Source organism: Lotus japonicus, chromosome 3 (genome assembly GCF_012489685.1).
Source record: "Lotus japonicus ecotype B-129 chromosome 3, LjGifu_v1.2".
NCBI classification, from domain to species: Eukaryota; Viridiplantae; Streptophyta; class Magnoliopsida; order Fabales; family Fabaceae; genus Lotus; species Lotus japonicus.
This window is the reverse complement of record NC_080043.1, coordinates 1891831-1905740: the sequence shown is the minus strand read 5'-3', so window position 1 is coordinate 1905740 and position 13910 is coordinate 1891831. Positions and strand designations below refer to the sequence as shown.

The 13910-nt window shown below is 35.7% G+C and overlaps 3 protein-coding genes across 3 annotated transcripts; 2 read left to right on the top strand and 1 right to left on the bottom strand.

The window, feature by feature from the left end:
- The first annotated feature begins 3069 nt into the window (after positions 1-3069).
- On the top strand, positions 3070-4050 carry LOC130709555 (zinc finger protein GIS-like). Its single transcript, XM_057558940.1, has one exon. It carries the CDS (start codon positions 3070-3072, stop codon positions 4048-4050), a length of 981 nt encoding a protein of 326 aa, XP_057414923.1.
- A 4-nt stretch (positions 4051-4054) lies between these two features.
- On the top strand, positions 4055-6163 carry LOC130709551 (photosystem I reaction center subunit VI-2, chloroplastic-like). The gene is made up of 4 exons (XM_057558936.1): positions 4055-4069; positions 4254-4297; positions 5122-5224; positions 5984-6163. The coding sequence occupies exons 1-4, from the start codon at positions 4055-4057 to the stop codon at positions 6161-6163; spliced, it is 342 nt and encodes a 113-aa protein (XP_057414919.1).
- Positions 6164-7119: 956 nt separating this feature from the next.
- LOC130749107 (rop guanine nucleotide exchange factor 12) lies at positions 7120-10669 on the bottom strand. Its single transcript, XM_057602395.1, has 7 exons — positions 10191-10669; positions 9842-9958; positions 9557-9711; positions 9217-9291; positions 8845-9120; positions 8378-8698; positions 7120-7790 (listed from the first exon to the last, which is right to left on the bottom strand). Exons 1-7 carry the CDS (start codon positions 10453-10455, stop codon positions 7380-7382), a joined length of 1620 nt encoding a protein of 539 aa, XP_057458378.1. The 5' UTR covers positions 10456-10669; the 3' UTR covers positions 7120-7379.
- Positions 10670-13910: the final 3241 nt, after the last annotated feature.

Below are 13910 nucleotides of genomic sequence, written 5' to 3'. Positions count from 1 at the left end.
AATATTTATATATATATATATAAAAAGACTAAAACAAGAATACACAACTCATTCTTATCCAAACTTTACACGCTACCTCACTCCTCTAATAAGTTAACTTCATCAACATATATCCTAACGGAATATTTCCTTCAACTAAAAATTATTTAATTTATATATTTAAATAATAGGTAAAATAACAAAAATAACTATTTGACTATTTTTATCCAACAAAGTTTTAGAAAAATATTAAAAAATTATACTATATTTTATTTGAATATAAATATATATATATATATATATATATATGTATTTTATTTAAAAAGGTAAAGATATAAACATATATTTTTCATGGAAGAAAGAATAATTATTGCTTACATAAGAAACGTTGACCACTTTAATGGCTATAAAAGTTAATATATATATATATATTTATGAATTATTTATATAAGTTTAAATTAAGTAATAACAAATATATAATGAAAAATCATAACCTTTGATGGGTGATTGGGTGGAGTATATTTTACTAAAAAAATAAAGATATAAACATATTTTTTATGGAAGAAAGAATAATTATTGCTTACATAAGAAAAGTTGACTACTTTAAGGGCTATAAAATTAAGAAATACATATATATATATATATATATATGAATTATTTATATAAGTATAAATTAAGTAATAAAAAATATAATGAAAAATCCTAACCTTTGATGGGTGATTGGGTGGAGTGTATTTTACTAAAAAAATAAACATATATTTTCATGGAAGAAAGAATAATTATTGCTTACATAACAAAAGTTGACCATTTTAAGAGCTATAAAAATTAAGAAAATATATATATATATATATATACATATATGAATTATATATATAAGTTTAAATTAAGTAATAAAAAATATATAATGAAAATACTAATTAAGTAATTTAATTTCAGGATAGATATTTTTTGTAGCCCATTAATACATGAGAATTTATTATTAATTATTAATTTTATTACTATTAATATTATTATTACTAATATGATTTTTTTATTTGATAAAAATTTAGGCTTAATTGCACTTTTGGTCCCCCAACTTTGGCCTTCCTGTGAAAATCGTCCTCAAACTTTAAAATTAGCAAATAACGACCCTGAAGTTTACACACGATTGCACTTTTGGTTTTCCATCCAACTTCCATCCAAAACCTAACAGATTGCTGACGTGATATTATTTAATAATATTTTAATTGAAAAATATTAATAATTTAATTAGGAAATAGAATTTTTTTATTTTTAGGACTAGTGACAGAGATAATCTGTCACAATTCAGTCACCAAATTTATTCATCTTCCTCAGCATTACAGTGAGCATTTGCATCAACCTCTTTCCCTAACATTTTCATCACCTTCATCCTCAAATCAGAAAACCTCAATTGCACCATACTAGACTTCCCCAAAACCCAAACCAGAAGCAGGAGATGAATAAAGCCCCAATTCCCTCAACGAAATCCCTAAAGTGCCAATCAGAAAGAGATGAAAGAGGAACTACAAATCCAAAATCCAATAACAGAATGGATCACTGCTCGAGCCACTTCGTCACATATGCTTCAATCTCCTTTTTATGATTTGGGTCTAGATTTGTTTGGATTGGCTTCATCTTCTGTTTGATTTGGCTTCATGGTTTGGGACTTGGATTTGAGAAGGAAGAAAGAGGGCAAGACACCTTAGATCTGTGTGTGTGAGGGATGGGTTTTTTGGGGTTTTAGAGGAGCTGATGGTGGTGTTCGGTGAAGGGGGTTGGCGGTGGTGGTGCTGCTGGGATGGGGGTTTGATGAAGATGAACAATAATTGATAAAAATGGTGATGGGATGATTTTAATTTTAGTAGTTACAAATTTTCTGGGTTTGTATTGATGAAGATGGAGAAAGTGAGGAGTGAGGAGGGGAGGAGTGGTGGTTTTTGAGTGGGGGACTAAAAATGCAACTGACTAAATGTTATTTTATTAAAAAATTATTTTTTTCAGTTAAAATTAATTTAGAAATGTCATATCAGCATTTTCAGTTAGATTTTGGACGGAAGTTGGACGGAAAACCAATTTTGCAACCGGGTGTAAACTTCAGGGTCGTTTTTTGCTAATTTTAAAGTTTGGGGACGATTTTTGCAGAAAGGCCAAAGTTGGGGGACCAAAAGTGCAATTAAGCCAAAAATTTATAAAATTTGATTTAAATGAAAATTATGATTGAAAACATTTTTTGTTTGCGAAAACTAAATTATGATAAATTACTTTAGTAGTAGTTAATACCACTCATCGTAGTGGCAAGGATTGTTTCTAGGGACTCATTCAATTGAAAAAAGAAAAAAAATTGGTTTTCCACACATAAATTTGAACCCTTGCGGTTATAGAGTAAAATCCTTAATTGATTGGAACCTTTGAACCTATAACTATTATGACAAGTTTATAACACAAATTCATTTCAAAAAAAAAAAGTTTATAACACAAATTACTTCCATTGATTTCTCGTTGGGATTTCTCTTGAACGCCCGAGTAATTTTATTTCAACACGTAATTTCCAAATTACCATTTTCACTTCTCAGTTGACATCATATTTGAACTTACATAGAAGGTGTGATGCACTAAAACAACACACATCCAATTAATATTATCTACTGATTAGAGTTAAAATCATTTCGGGAAGGTTTGTTTAGGCAAAGATCATGGACAAACTGTTGCCAACTTGCACACATGGAGTCAATCCTATCCATTATGATTCAACTCATTACATCAATTGCTTCAGATTATTTCCTTATTCATGAGATATTGACATTAATTCAAAATTTCAATAAATAGCACTGATCATGCTCCTCTTTTCATCAATCAAACTCCACTCTGAAATCATTTCAACTCAATTTTTTTTTTCTCTCCACCATGGCAACCTCTCAAGGCTCTAGCATCCCTACCACCATGGAAGAAGGAATTCTCGTCTCCCACAAAGCTGTAATTGAAGACAACAACAACAACAACAACAACAACAACAGCAACAACAGCAACAACAACAACAACAACAACAACAACAACAACAACAACAACAACAACAACAACAAGGTGCTGAAAATGAAGGAGAAGGAAGACGTGAAAGATTCAAACGGATCCAGTTCCCAGAATGTTCTTGATTTCGTGAACCTTTCCAAAGATCATTCGGGTCGTGGGTCAAAGGTGCAAGAACTTGATTTTTTCAACCCGGGGAAAAACGTGGTGGGTGCATCGTCATCTGGCTGGGCTAATAACAATGACAACAATGAAGGTAGAGATGAAAACACTGAGGAAAAAACCCTGGAGTCGAAGATTTTTTCTTGCAATTTTTGCAAGAAACAATTTTCTTCGTCACAAGCCCTAGGAGGGCATCAAAATGCCCATAGGCCTGAGCGTGCATTTGCAAAGCGTAGACAAGAGCTTCACCTTTCTGGTGCTTTTTCTCGCTCTAATTTTCCTTATTACAGTTATCCTAGCCTTTCAACATCACCTTATTATGGATCGTATAACAACATACTTGGTATTAGGAGGGATTCCATGATTCACAAGCCAACCTATTCTCACACCCCACCAAGTTTCAATTTTGCTCAAGGTCCTACTTTGTCAGACATGTTAAACATTTCTTCAATTAATCGAGAGAGGAGGGATGGTTTGAATCCAAATACTGGAATTGGGATTCTAGGAAATGGTGGTGCAATCGCAACACCTGTGAAGATAGAAGATTATGGTAGAGCACTTGCAACCACTCACCAATTTGGAGATTCTTCTGCAAATGCGGCTACAAGGCCAAACACAACCCTGGAGAAGCCAACAAACCTTGGAAAGTCAGCTCTAGCTACCAATATTGAAGAACCTTCTGGGCTTGATTTGTCACTAAAACTTTATGGTAGAGCACTTGCAACCACTCACCAATTTGGAGATTCTTCTGCAAATGCGGCTACAAGGCCAAACACAACCCTGGAGAAGCCAACAAACCTTGGAAAGTCAGCTCTAGCTACCAATATTGAAGAACCTTCTGATTCTAACGACCCTTCTGGGCTTGATTTGTCACTAAAACTTTAGAGTTATGAACTTTTGTATTGTTATCAGTTTTCTTTGTGATTTCTGCTCTTTATTATTAGCTTATTTATGTTTGTTGTTACCTGTCAACTTATATATTCAGAAATGCAATTTTAATTTTTAGTTTATGTGTTTGTTCTAGACCGCGGTGTAGCGCATATTTTTTGAATCTCTAACTAGTAGGTTTTGTTCTGACGTGTGTATAGGCAAGCAATACGTCAATACAAACAGGCACTATCATGAGCGTATACATAATATTATGTGTTTGTTCGAGACCGCGATGTGGCAAGTATTTTTTAATCTCCAACGAATAGATTTGTTCAGACGCGTGTATAGATAGGAAATACGTCAACACAAACATGCTTTATCATGTTGTGATTGGGTGTAAGTGTAAAACCGGTTTACACTGCCAGTGCATATCCATTAAACTCATCATTTAGCCGATTTTAATTTATGTAAATTTTATCATATCCATTTCAAAAAAAATACACTGATCATATCTATTCAAAAGAAATCCTCATAATTTTTTTCCTCTACTATACTTCCACAAACATTTTTACTAATTAATTAATTTTAATTATTAATTTTCTGAACATAAAATATTACTTACTTTCATTTTAATTTTTTTCCTCAATTCAAAATTGGTAATTAAAATTCTAAGTAATTTTAATTAAAACTTAATAAATAAATCATATTTATTATAAATTGAAATGTTAATTAATTAAAATAGTTATCAACATAAAGGGCTTATCAATAACTTATTATCATCTTTGATAAAAAAAAACTTATTATCATCATTATTAATGCAAAGGTAAGTTCATGTATGTTCCACGAATTTATTTATAAAAATTTTAAAAACAATTAATATCCATTATTTTCATATATTTTTATCAATATGAAAGTAATTTTAACATTTAAATTATAATAACTTATAATATTCAAAATATAAAACAACATTAGTTAATTTTGTAGACATATATATAAATTTTTTTTTCCAATAATATGAGCATACGTAATAGCATTGTTTCATTCATTTTAAAAAAAAAAGTATTGTTTCATTAAAAGAAATTAATTCTTTGACAAGAGTGTGTATTTTGATTTGGAGTATCTAGGCCATACTACAGGTCAGTGGGACTTGTATGGCTCAGATGCACCCTCACCTTACAATTCTCTTCAGGTTCGTCCCTTATATGCACGTATATATTCTTTTCATTTAACTAGAAAGCACTTAACTAGTCCATGTTAGGATACAACTACTACTCTTAGCTTTCGAGGTTGTCCATCTGATTTTATTTTCATCATGTTTTTCCAAACATGTAATTACAGGGAAATCTTTGCCAACATGTTTGGGAATGCATTGTGGAATCATATTTAAGATCAAAATCAATTTTAAGAAAAGATTATGTAAGTAGATGTTCAAAAATTCTTTAGCACTTAATTCTGATACCAAAATTAGGGAAAGACTAATTTTCGAAAGTCAGAATTGATTTTATTGAATGAGAAGCTAATCCAAACATAGTATTAGTTGCTTCTATGCATGACAATTGGTCCAACATGTTAGAAATGTTATAATACAAGGGCATGGTTCATATATTTCTAGACAACTTGAATTTTTTGAAATATGGGGAGAGATATTTTCCTCATGGTTCATATATTTCTATGTCCTTAACTAGAAGAGGCTATATATGCAACGGACTATCAAACCAGCATTGCTCCCTGGTTCTAAGATTAATTTAGATTACTTACTCATTCACATACTAATGAACACTAAGTGATATCGATGAGTAGACTTGGAATGTGCAGAGAACTTGTTGATCTAATATGTATTCCTTCGGCTTAAGCCTTTAGGTAATTGAGTAAAGATTTTGTCAATGCTGTACCAGAAATGATTGAAAATGCAGAAACTTGATCTGTCTTTCGTTCGTATGTATTGCAGAGCAAGTTCTTCAAGACATTTGCTGCCCCATTCACAAAGAGGGGATTGTTACTCAAGTTTTTGATCCTGGGAGGTGGTTTCACCCTTGCATACTACAGTGCCACAGCTTCAGGTGACATACCACCAATCAAGAAAGGACCACAACTTCCACCAAAGCTCGGTCCCCGTGGCAAGATCTAATTTATAGCGTGTTTGGTTCTGCGGTGGAAAACTTCATAATCACCTCTGGGGAGAAATTACAAATTGTAGCTTCTGGAGTTGTCGTGCTTTGTATTATGTGTCACCACCACCAATTCAAATCTGAGGAGTACCATCGGTTTAGTTTTTTCCTCCCTTTTCTTTTGAATGGAACATGTAAGTCCCTGCACTCTGCTTGCATAACGTGTAAGTATTATGCCTACAAGTACAAACTTCTTCTACTCAATGGTGTTTATTTACAGTCTAATACAGGGCCATTGTTTTGATTACAAATGAGTATGAGATGTTTTATTGGGATGTTGGTCTTGGTTTGGATTTGAGATTTTTCCAATCTAGGCAGCTTTTTATTTTTGGCAAATTAATAAAAAATGGTTGTCTACCGTTTAATTTAACTATGAAGTTTGGGCTATTTTATTGTGATGCGAGTCTTAATTTGGCTTTGGAGCTTGGCTCAGAGTAAATGTAGGGAATAGTATTTTATTACCATAAATGGATCATTACTAAGAATGAACTCAGTATCTTTTCATTTGTGCAATTGAGCCATTGTGAAGTGAGATTAATATATGTGTTCGCATACCAATGTGTAATGTGAACGAGCTACAATTATAATTTATATGAAGAGTTTTGTTCACTTTATGTCGCAAAACAAAATAAGTATTATGAGTGTTTACACTTTACACAGTGCTAATTGATATCAAAACATGCTGGTTTAAAACTTATTTTACTAATTTAAAGTTTAAAAACACTCACTTAAAAATGTCCTTCTATGTTATTCTACATGTTTCAACTAGTTCGGTTCTGCTAGACAAGGTTTACATTCATTAAGGATATGTTTGGATATTCATTAACATTAGTACTTTGAGACACTTTGAGACTTAAGTGAACGAATTTTTTTTCTATAGATTGAGAAAAAGGTACATTTTCACTTAAGGTTTAACTTGTATCTAAACACGCCCTAAATTTAAATCTTATCAAGGTGGCTACCAGACTACAAATCTTTCTCATATATACTGAGGATAATATAAATATTTGACAATGCTTCAAAGCTGATGGTGCTATATATTCATTCCTATGTACAAAAGGAAGGAATTGACCAAAATTAAGCTATCAAGACTCTAACAAAACACCATTATGGGTAAGTGGTCTGATGGTGCTTTTGATTTTGAAGACCAAGCTTCTCACTCTACACTCTTGTTCTTCAATGGCGCGATGTGGGACTTCTCATCACACCCAATGTCTCAAGGTATGACACTTTCTTGGTGGTCACTACTTCTGGAAGTTTTTGTGGTTGCTTCATATCAACATTATTGTAAAAATCATCTGAAGCTGCGAAGGGGTCTTTCTTCACCTCTGAGTCAGCTTGATCAGAGCCCCAACCCATGAAATCTGATAGAGTCATTGAACCAGGCGTTTGATCTGCACCAACCTTGTCCATCTCTTCTCTAGGACTCGGCTTCGAAAAGGAGATTCTGGCAGCACTGCTCTTTCTTCCTGGTACATTTTGAGTTTGGTAATCTGCTTGAAGCACATCATCTATTCTTGAAAGTACTGTGAAGGCCAAACTTTCCAATATTCTTGAATAGCTCTCAAGAACTGCTTGCCCCACATCCTGCCAACATTAACAAATCCCATCAAACTTAGTCCCTTCCTTCCTTTTTTTTGTTAGTTAAACTCAATAAAATTAGTCTATTAGATGACACTGCCAACCATATCAAACTCATCATATACTTATTCATGAAACAGAAAATGGAAACATATCCAGATAGGAAAATGATCAGTAGACGCCCGCATAATGCCGGAGAGAAGAGAAGAGGAAGAGAATATAGAGAAGAAATGGATGTGAATAACATAGAGAGAAAAATAAGGTGTCTGCACTGTTAGGGTATCTAAAATATCATTACTGATCATATACGATGTTGTTTAGGGAAATTTTTCAGTACTCGAACATATTAATCCTCGATCTTACAGCAATACACCTGGTATGTATGCTAAGTTGTTCCCAGTTTTTTGTATGAAATTGAGAAGAAAAAAAGGATAACTATCCCATTGTCAGTGTAGATGTACTGAATCTTCAATACTAGAGGAGTACAGAAAATTTGCTCATTGCTTAGATGTTAAGAGTTAAGACCATTTGGACCTCTTTAATTCAGCTGATTGAAACTAAAGTAAATGAAGATATTGGAGAGAAGTCCTTACCTTGTTGAATTGGATTTTGCTTATATCCAATGAAGATTGTGGAATGCCAGGGAAACGGTGCTTCAAGAGAAGTAAGATGGTTTCTGCTCTCTCTTCAAAGAGCTCTCTTTTTTCCAAACTTACAGCAGAACCCCAAGCAGATTTGCTATCTTTTTGGTTCATCTTCCTCTTCCAAATCACTATTGATGCTTCAATTCTATTCTTGAGATCTAGGATTTTGTGTTCTGATGATAAGTCCATGGTTGATAAGAATTGATCAGGATCAAAAAACTCAACTGTAATGCTCCTGTAGACTGAGTCCCCAAGACTTGCTCTTCCATTCTATAAAAGAAGAAAAGAAAACAAAATTTATGTTGTGTGAAAAGAAAGAATGCCAGAATAATGAAAATGATTCGTGGACATCTGCACAGTTCAAACAACCCGCATACACCCACGAATATTCAATATAGTTGTTGCTTTTGTCTCACCTTGGGTAAGGATTCAATATAGCTTTCAGGGATCTCCATTTCTGTTAGAACTTGTGCATTAATTGCCATGGCTGCTTTAAGTACTTGATTCACACTATCTTTCTGATACTGTAGAAATTTTCTCGCTGCATCAGATAGACCTTCCGCGGGAACCTTAGGTACAGGTAACCACCACTTATCATCATTTTTTTTCTTTCCACTGTCTGAATCTGAATCATCTGCATCTTTCGATATGTAGTAGAACTCATTTTGATCTTTGAAGTTATCCAGACATTCCTGAATCATAAATAAACAGCAATTTTTCAACATGACTAACAATTGATTTAAACGTGTAGAAGAAAAATGATGATCATACAGGGTTTGTGATCTTACAAGAAGCATTGCATCAAGCTTGCGCAAGGCAGGGATATTCATGTGAAGATCTGCTCGTTGTCGCGTTGTCATAATCTATTCAATGGAAAATCAGATCAGGTGATTCAATCATTTAACAATTCCATGTATGGAAAAGATGAATAACTAACACACTCGCATTGATGGATCAGGATCCTCTCGTGAAAACTTCACATGACATTGTCATGTTGTAATTATGTTTATCTCTCTTCGTTATTAAATAAGTGAGACCCTCTGAACATTTACGGAGAACGATTAATACACTTTCGCATGACGTCATGTGATATGAGAGGATCCTCGTCAAGGAGAGAGAGAGGGTTACCTCCATTTGTGAACCATCCTTTGATTTTTGTTGTGTAGGAACCATTTCAACAACATAATCTGTGACTGATAGAAGCCAATCAATTTCTTTTCTCCATTTTGCTTTCCTTTCTGCCGGCATCGGTTCTAGGCGCTTTTGTTCACCATAAACAGAAGCTGCATTCTCAATGAGAAAAGAATGTGAGAGAAAATAACATTGAATTGAATTAATGAAATATTCATGACATGCAGCTGAAATTGGAAGGAAAGAAAATGGCATGTAATAGTCGAAAGAGAGAAAAAATACCAGCAAGGTTTGTGAATGCATTTGACAGTGCCAATGCAGAAGAAACACCTTTTCCTCCACCGGACATGTCCTCACCCAATAGCAGTTTTGCAAATCTCTCTCTCATCTGTTCCATCTCTGAATTAAAACCCAATTGTGAATATCAAATTTCAAAATGAATATCATGTTGTTAGCACTTAATACATATAAAGCTCATCATTTGATCAAATTATAGAAAATTAGATTATTAAATCATTGTTATTACATAATGTTCACACCTTCAGATTAGAATATCAATTATTATAGACAAATCCAATGCAAGTTATCTACAGAAGAAACAAGGATCATTATTACAACATAATGTTCACACCTTGTAATAGTTTCTCTTTGGCTTCCTTAGCTGCGATTTCCTCCTTGCTTATGATCCTTGCCTTAGGAACCTTGTCCAAATCATTAATTGGTCTTGATCCTTGGCTTCTTGATGAGGCTGCACCATCCTCTGCCGTAGGATCCAATCGAGTGCCGGTGTCAACGCTCAAGCTCTTAGCATGCCTCCCAGTGTTCTCAAACATCCCTCTGAAATTGAACAGTTTGGACCTGGGATTTTCCTGGTCTTGTTCCACAGCTCGAACCATGTTTTTTTCTTTTTAAGTATTTCCCTTGGAAAAAACTTTTAAAGGGTGAACAAAAAAGAAAAAAACATGGGGTGTTGCAAGACCCTTTAGGGAGAGAAAGTGGGAGAGAAGGAAAGTTGCAGCAGGTAGAGAAGCCAAAGTATAGTAGTAACAAACAAATGAAATGGGAGTTTCTTTTTTTTTGGGTTGGTTGGTTTGTTAGTTTGACAAAAGAGTGGAGGTGATTTGTTTGATGGTTTTTGAGTTAGTTTTTTCTGTTTTCTTTTTTGAGCTAAGTTCTAATGAACGTGGGGTGCATGTTGTGAGAAATGGAATGGGATTAAGAGTGAGAGAGACAAAATTTGCATTATTTTTTTCATGTTAGGTGAATTTTGTTTTGTGAGGATGTGGGAAATTGTATGGTTGTAAGGTTGATGTTCTAATTTGAAGGTCAAAATGAGCTAAAGACTAGGGAAGACAGACATGCACGCTTAGCCAATTATATATTTACAATTACCGACCACTCTTTCTCTCTTCATCACTTATCACTGGATGTGGATGGTGCTGATTCCTCAGTTGAAAAATTAAAGAAAGATATTTCATTTCATTTTCAACAATAGTTTCTTTCCATGCTTGTGAAACTTAAAACTCCTACTCGATTTATATGGTGCCACCTGCTCATAGCTTTAGTCTTTTATTGGATTTTTTGCTGGCCATATTATATAATGTTATTTGCTAGTTGCTACCCTGAACATTACGGGCATTAGAGCATCTCCAACCCATAGTTTCTTATTTTGGTTCCTTAACACTATTATGCACTATTTTTGTGGGTCCGTACTGCCACATCAAACTTAAGGAACTCCTAAGGAACTGAAGTAAATTTTGCTCCAGCCCATGGTTTCTTATTTTACTATTACTTGGGTCTCACTATACCACATATATTTATAATATTTATTTTCATTCATTTTTTATATTTTAGATTTAAAATTAATTATAAAATCAATACTTCAATTTTACCTCAAAGTTAATACTTTAATTAAATAATGGGCTGATCAGACTGTTTTTTTTTTAAACCCAAACGGGAAAACCGGCCAAGCCGGTCAAAATGGGCCCAAATGGTTAAAAAACCGGCTCCATCCGGTCATAAACCCACCCCAACGTTAGGATGACCAGTTAAACCGGTCATCCACTATAAAAGCCAAACACTCTCTCTTCAAACCCTACCTTCTTCATCTTCACGCCGTTGTTCATTCTGTTCCAGAGCAAATTGCTCTCCACCCATCTCCGCCCCCTTCCGCCCCTGTCTCATGCCTCTCTGACCGTCCCTTTTCTTCACCGAACCTCCTCCGCCACTCTCCGCCCCTTTTTCATCCTCTTCAGCACTTCAATCTCCATAAAATCATCAAGAACCTCACCTTTCTCCATCAAATCCGGGATCCCCATCCCTTCCCGTCATCAACTTCACCAGATCAGAGCAAAGGTGGTTCCTTTTCTACCAGATCGGAGCAAAGGAGGTCCCCTTTCACACATGCGCCGCAAGATTGGAGCTTCCTTGCCTTTGTATTTTTTTCTAGTAAAAAATTGACATTTTCTGCGTATTGTGTTATGTTCTGTGATATTCAAAAAATTAATAATAATTTTTTTTCAATTTCATGTCTTCCTCCTCTGTTCTGCGTATTTGTGTTCTGTGATGTGTTCAATTTCATCTTCTTCTTGCCTTCATATTCATTCTGTTGAATCCCCACTAAAATCAGTTGGGTTTTGGTGAGAGAAAAAATTGTTTTTTAATGTTAAGGAACCAAAAAGCAAAGTTGCTTGTGGAAGGAACTGTGCACTGTTTGTAAGAAACCAAACTGCCACCTAGATCAACTCCAACGCTGCCAAAAAATAAGGGACGGTTCCTTAGCATCTCCACCTGGTCTAAGAAACCAGCGTTGGAGATGCTCTTACTAAACTTCTTAATCGGAAGAAAATACTTTAGTTATATTATAATGATTAGTTTGTGCCAAAAGTGCCTAACTACAACTATACCCTCCTATGAAGTCGTGTACTCTCCTGTCAAGTTGGCCTTCCATGAACGAGCTCTTCAATACTCTCACCTCTATCATGGGTTGATGATTTGAGGGGTTGTGTATTATCATACTAAGTCGGCTTCCCATGAACAAGCTTTTCAAATCATCTCACCTCATAGGCTCAAGCAGGGGCGGAGCCAGGAATTTCAGATGGGGGACTGAGATTTAAAAGAGTATAATTTGTAAGAAAATTTCAAGCCCTTTTATTAAAGACTAAATCTTAAAGGAGATTTTTTTACAAACACTTAGTGTGCATAATTTTTATCACTAGTTCTTCTGGTGTGGAGGTCCAGAACGCTTCGGCTCAGGGGAATCGTTGTTCTGCTCCAGTTCATCAACGGGTGGCTGGGTCTTTTCCCCCTTTTCCCAATTCTTGGCGTGATGTTGTAGTGGGGCTTAGGAGGGGCAGAGTTGTGCCTTCTTTTTCTGAGGATGAGGATAGGATGCTTGATGGAGTTGGATATTCGTTTGAAGAGGGGACGAGAGTTCCGGTTCAGTTCCTATTTCCAGAGATTGCAAGGGCGGTGTTTGGTGGGGATAGCATCGTGAGAGGAGCAGAAGAGAGAGGTGGTGAAGTCAGCGGATGTTTAGCTCTAGGTTCGGATAGGATGGAGTGGCGTAGCAGAGACGGCTTAGTCGATGTTGTGGCGGCGGTAGCAGAGGTTGTGCAGGGAGGTGAGGACGCGTTTGATTCTCGGTTTGGATTGAGGGGGTTTTGGGTGAACGGCTTGTCTTTTCTTCTCAAAGGGTCATCGGTTGGGTGTTGGCACCGGGACCTTATCTTGTCTGTTGCTCCATCTCTTCTGTCGGTGTCTGTGGGTGTTAGGAATGCTTTGAGGACTTTTACTCCTTTGAATTTGTGTCTTGCAGGTTTGAGTCGTGGTTCTGGGTTGTTGGAGAGCTCTAAGTCCTTGGATTTGGTCTCCTCTGGTTCTTGTGCAGTTGCTGCTGTTGTTTCTCCGATGCAGGCGGGCTCAGTGGTTATGTCAGTGTCCTCTCCTTGCCCAGCTTTGGGTTCTTTTGATGGGGGGTCGGGTGTCGTTGGTTCTGCGCTTGAGGAGGGATGTGTCGTACTGCAGCAAGTCCAGCTACCTCGTAGACGTGGGCGTCCCAAAAAGGTTCCTCCTCCCTACCAGAGTTATCCGATTTTGGGCTGCGAGGAGCAGCGGGGTAATTTAGAGGAAGCTGGCGCTTCTCCTGGTAGTGGTGGTCCTTACTTCACGCGCTCGAAAAAGACGTGGTTGCTTGGCAAAGTATTGGGGTTAGAGTTCGAGGGAAGCGACATAGAGGCTATCCGTGGTTTGGAGAAGGTCTATGAGGATCATTTTAAGACTTGAGTCACGCTTGTATATCCTGGTTATGTCTGTGAAAGAGTTAGAAGGTTCTTTGTGGCCTATGCTCTTG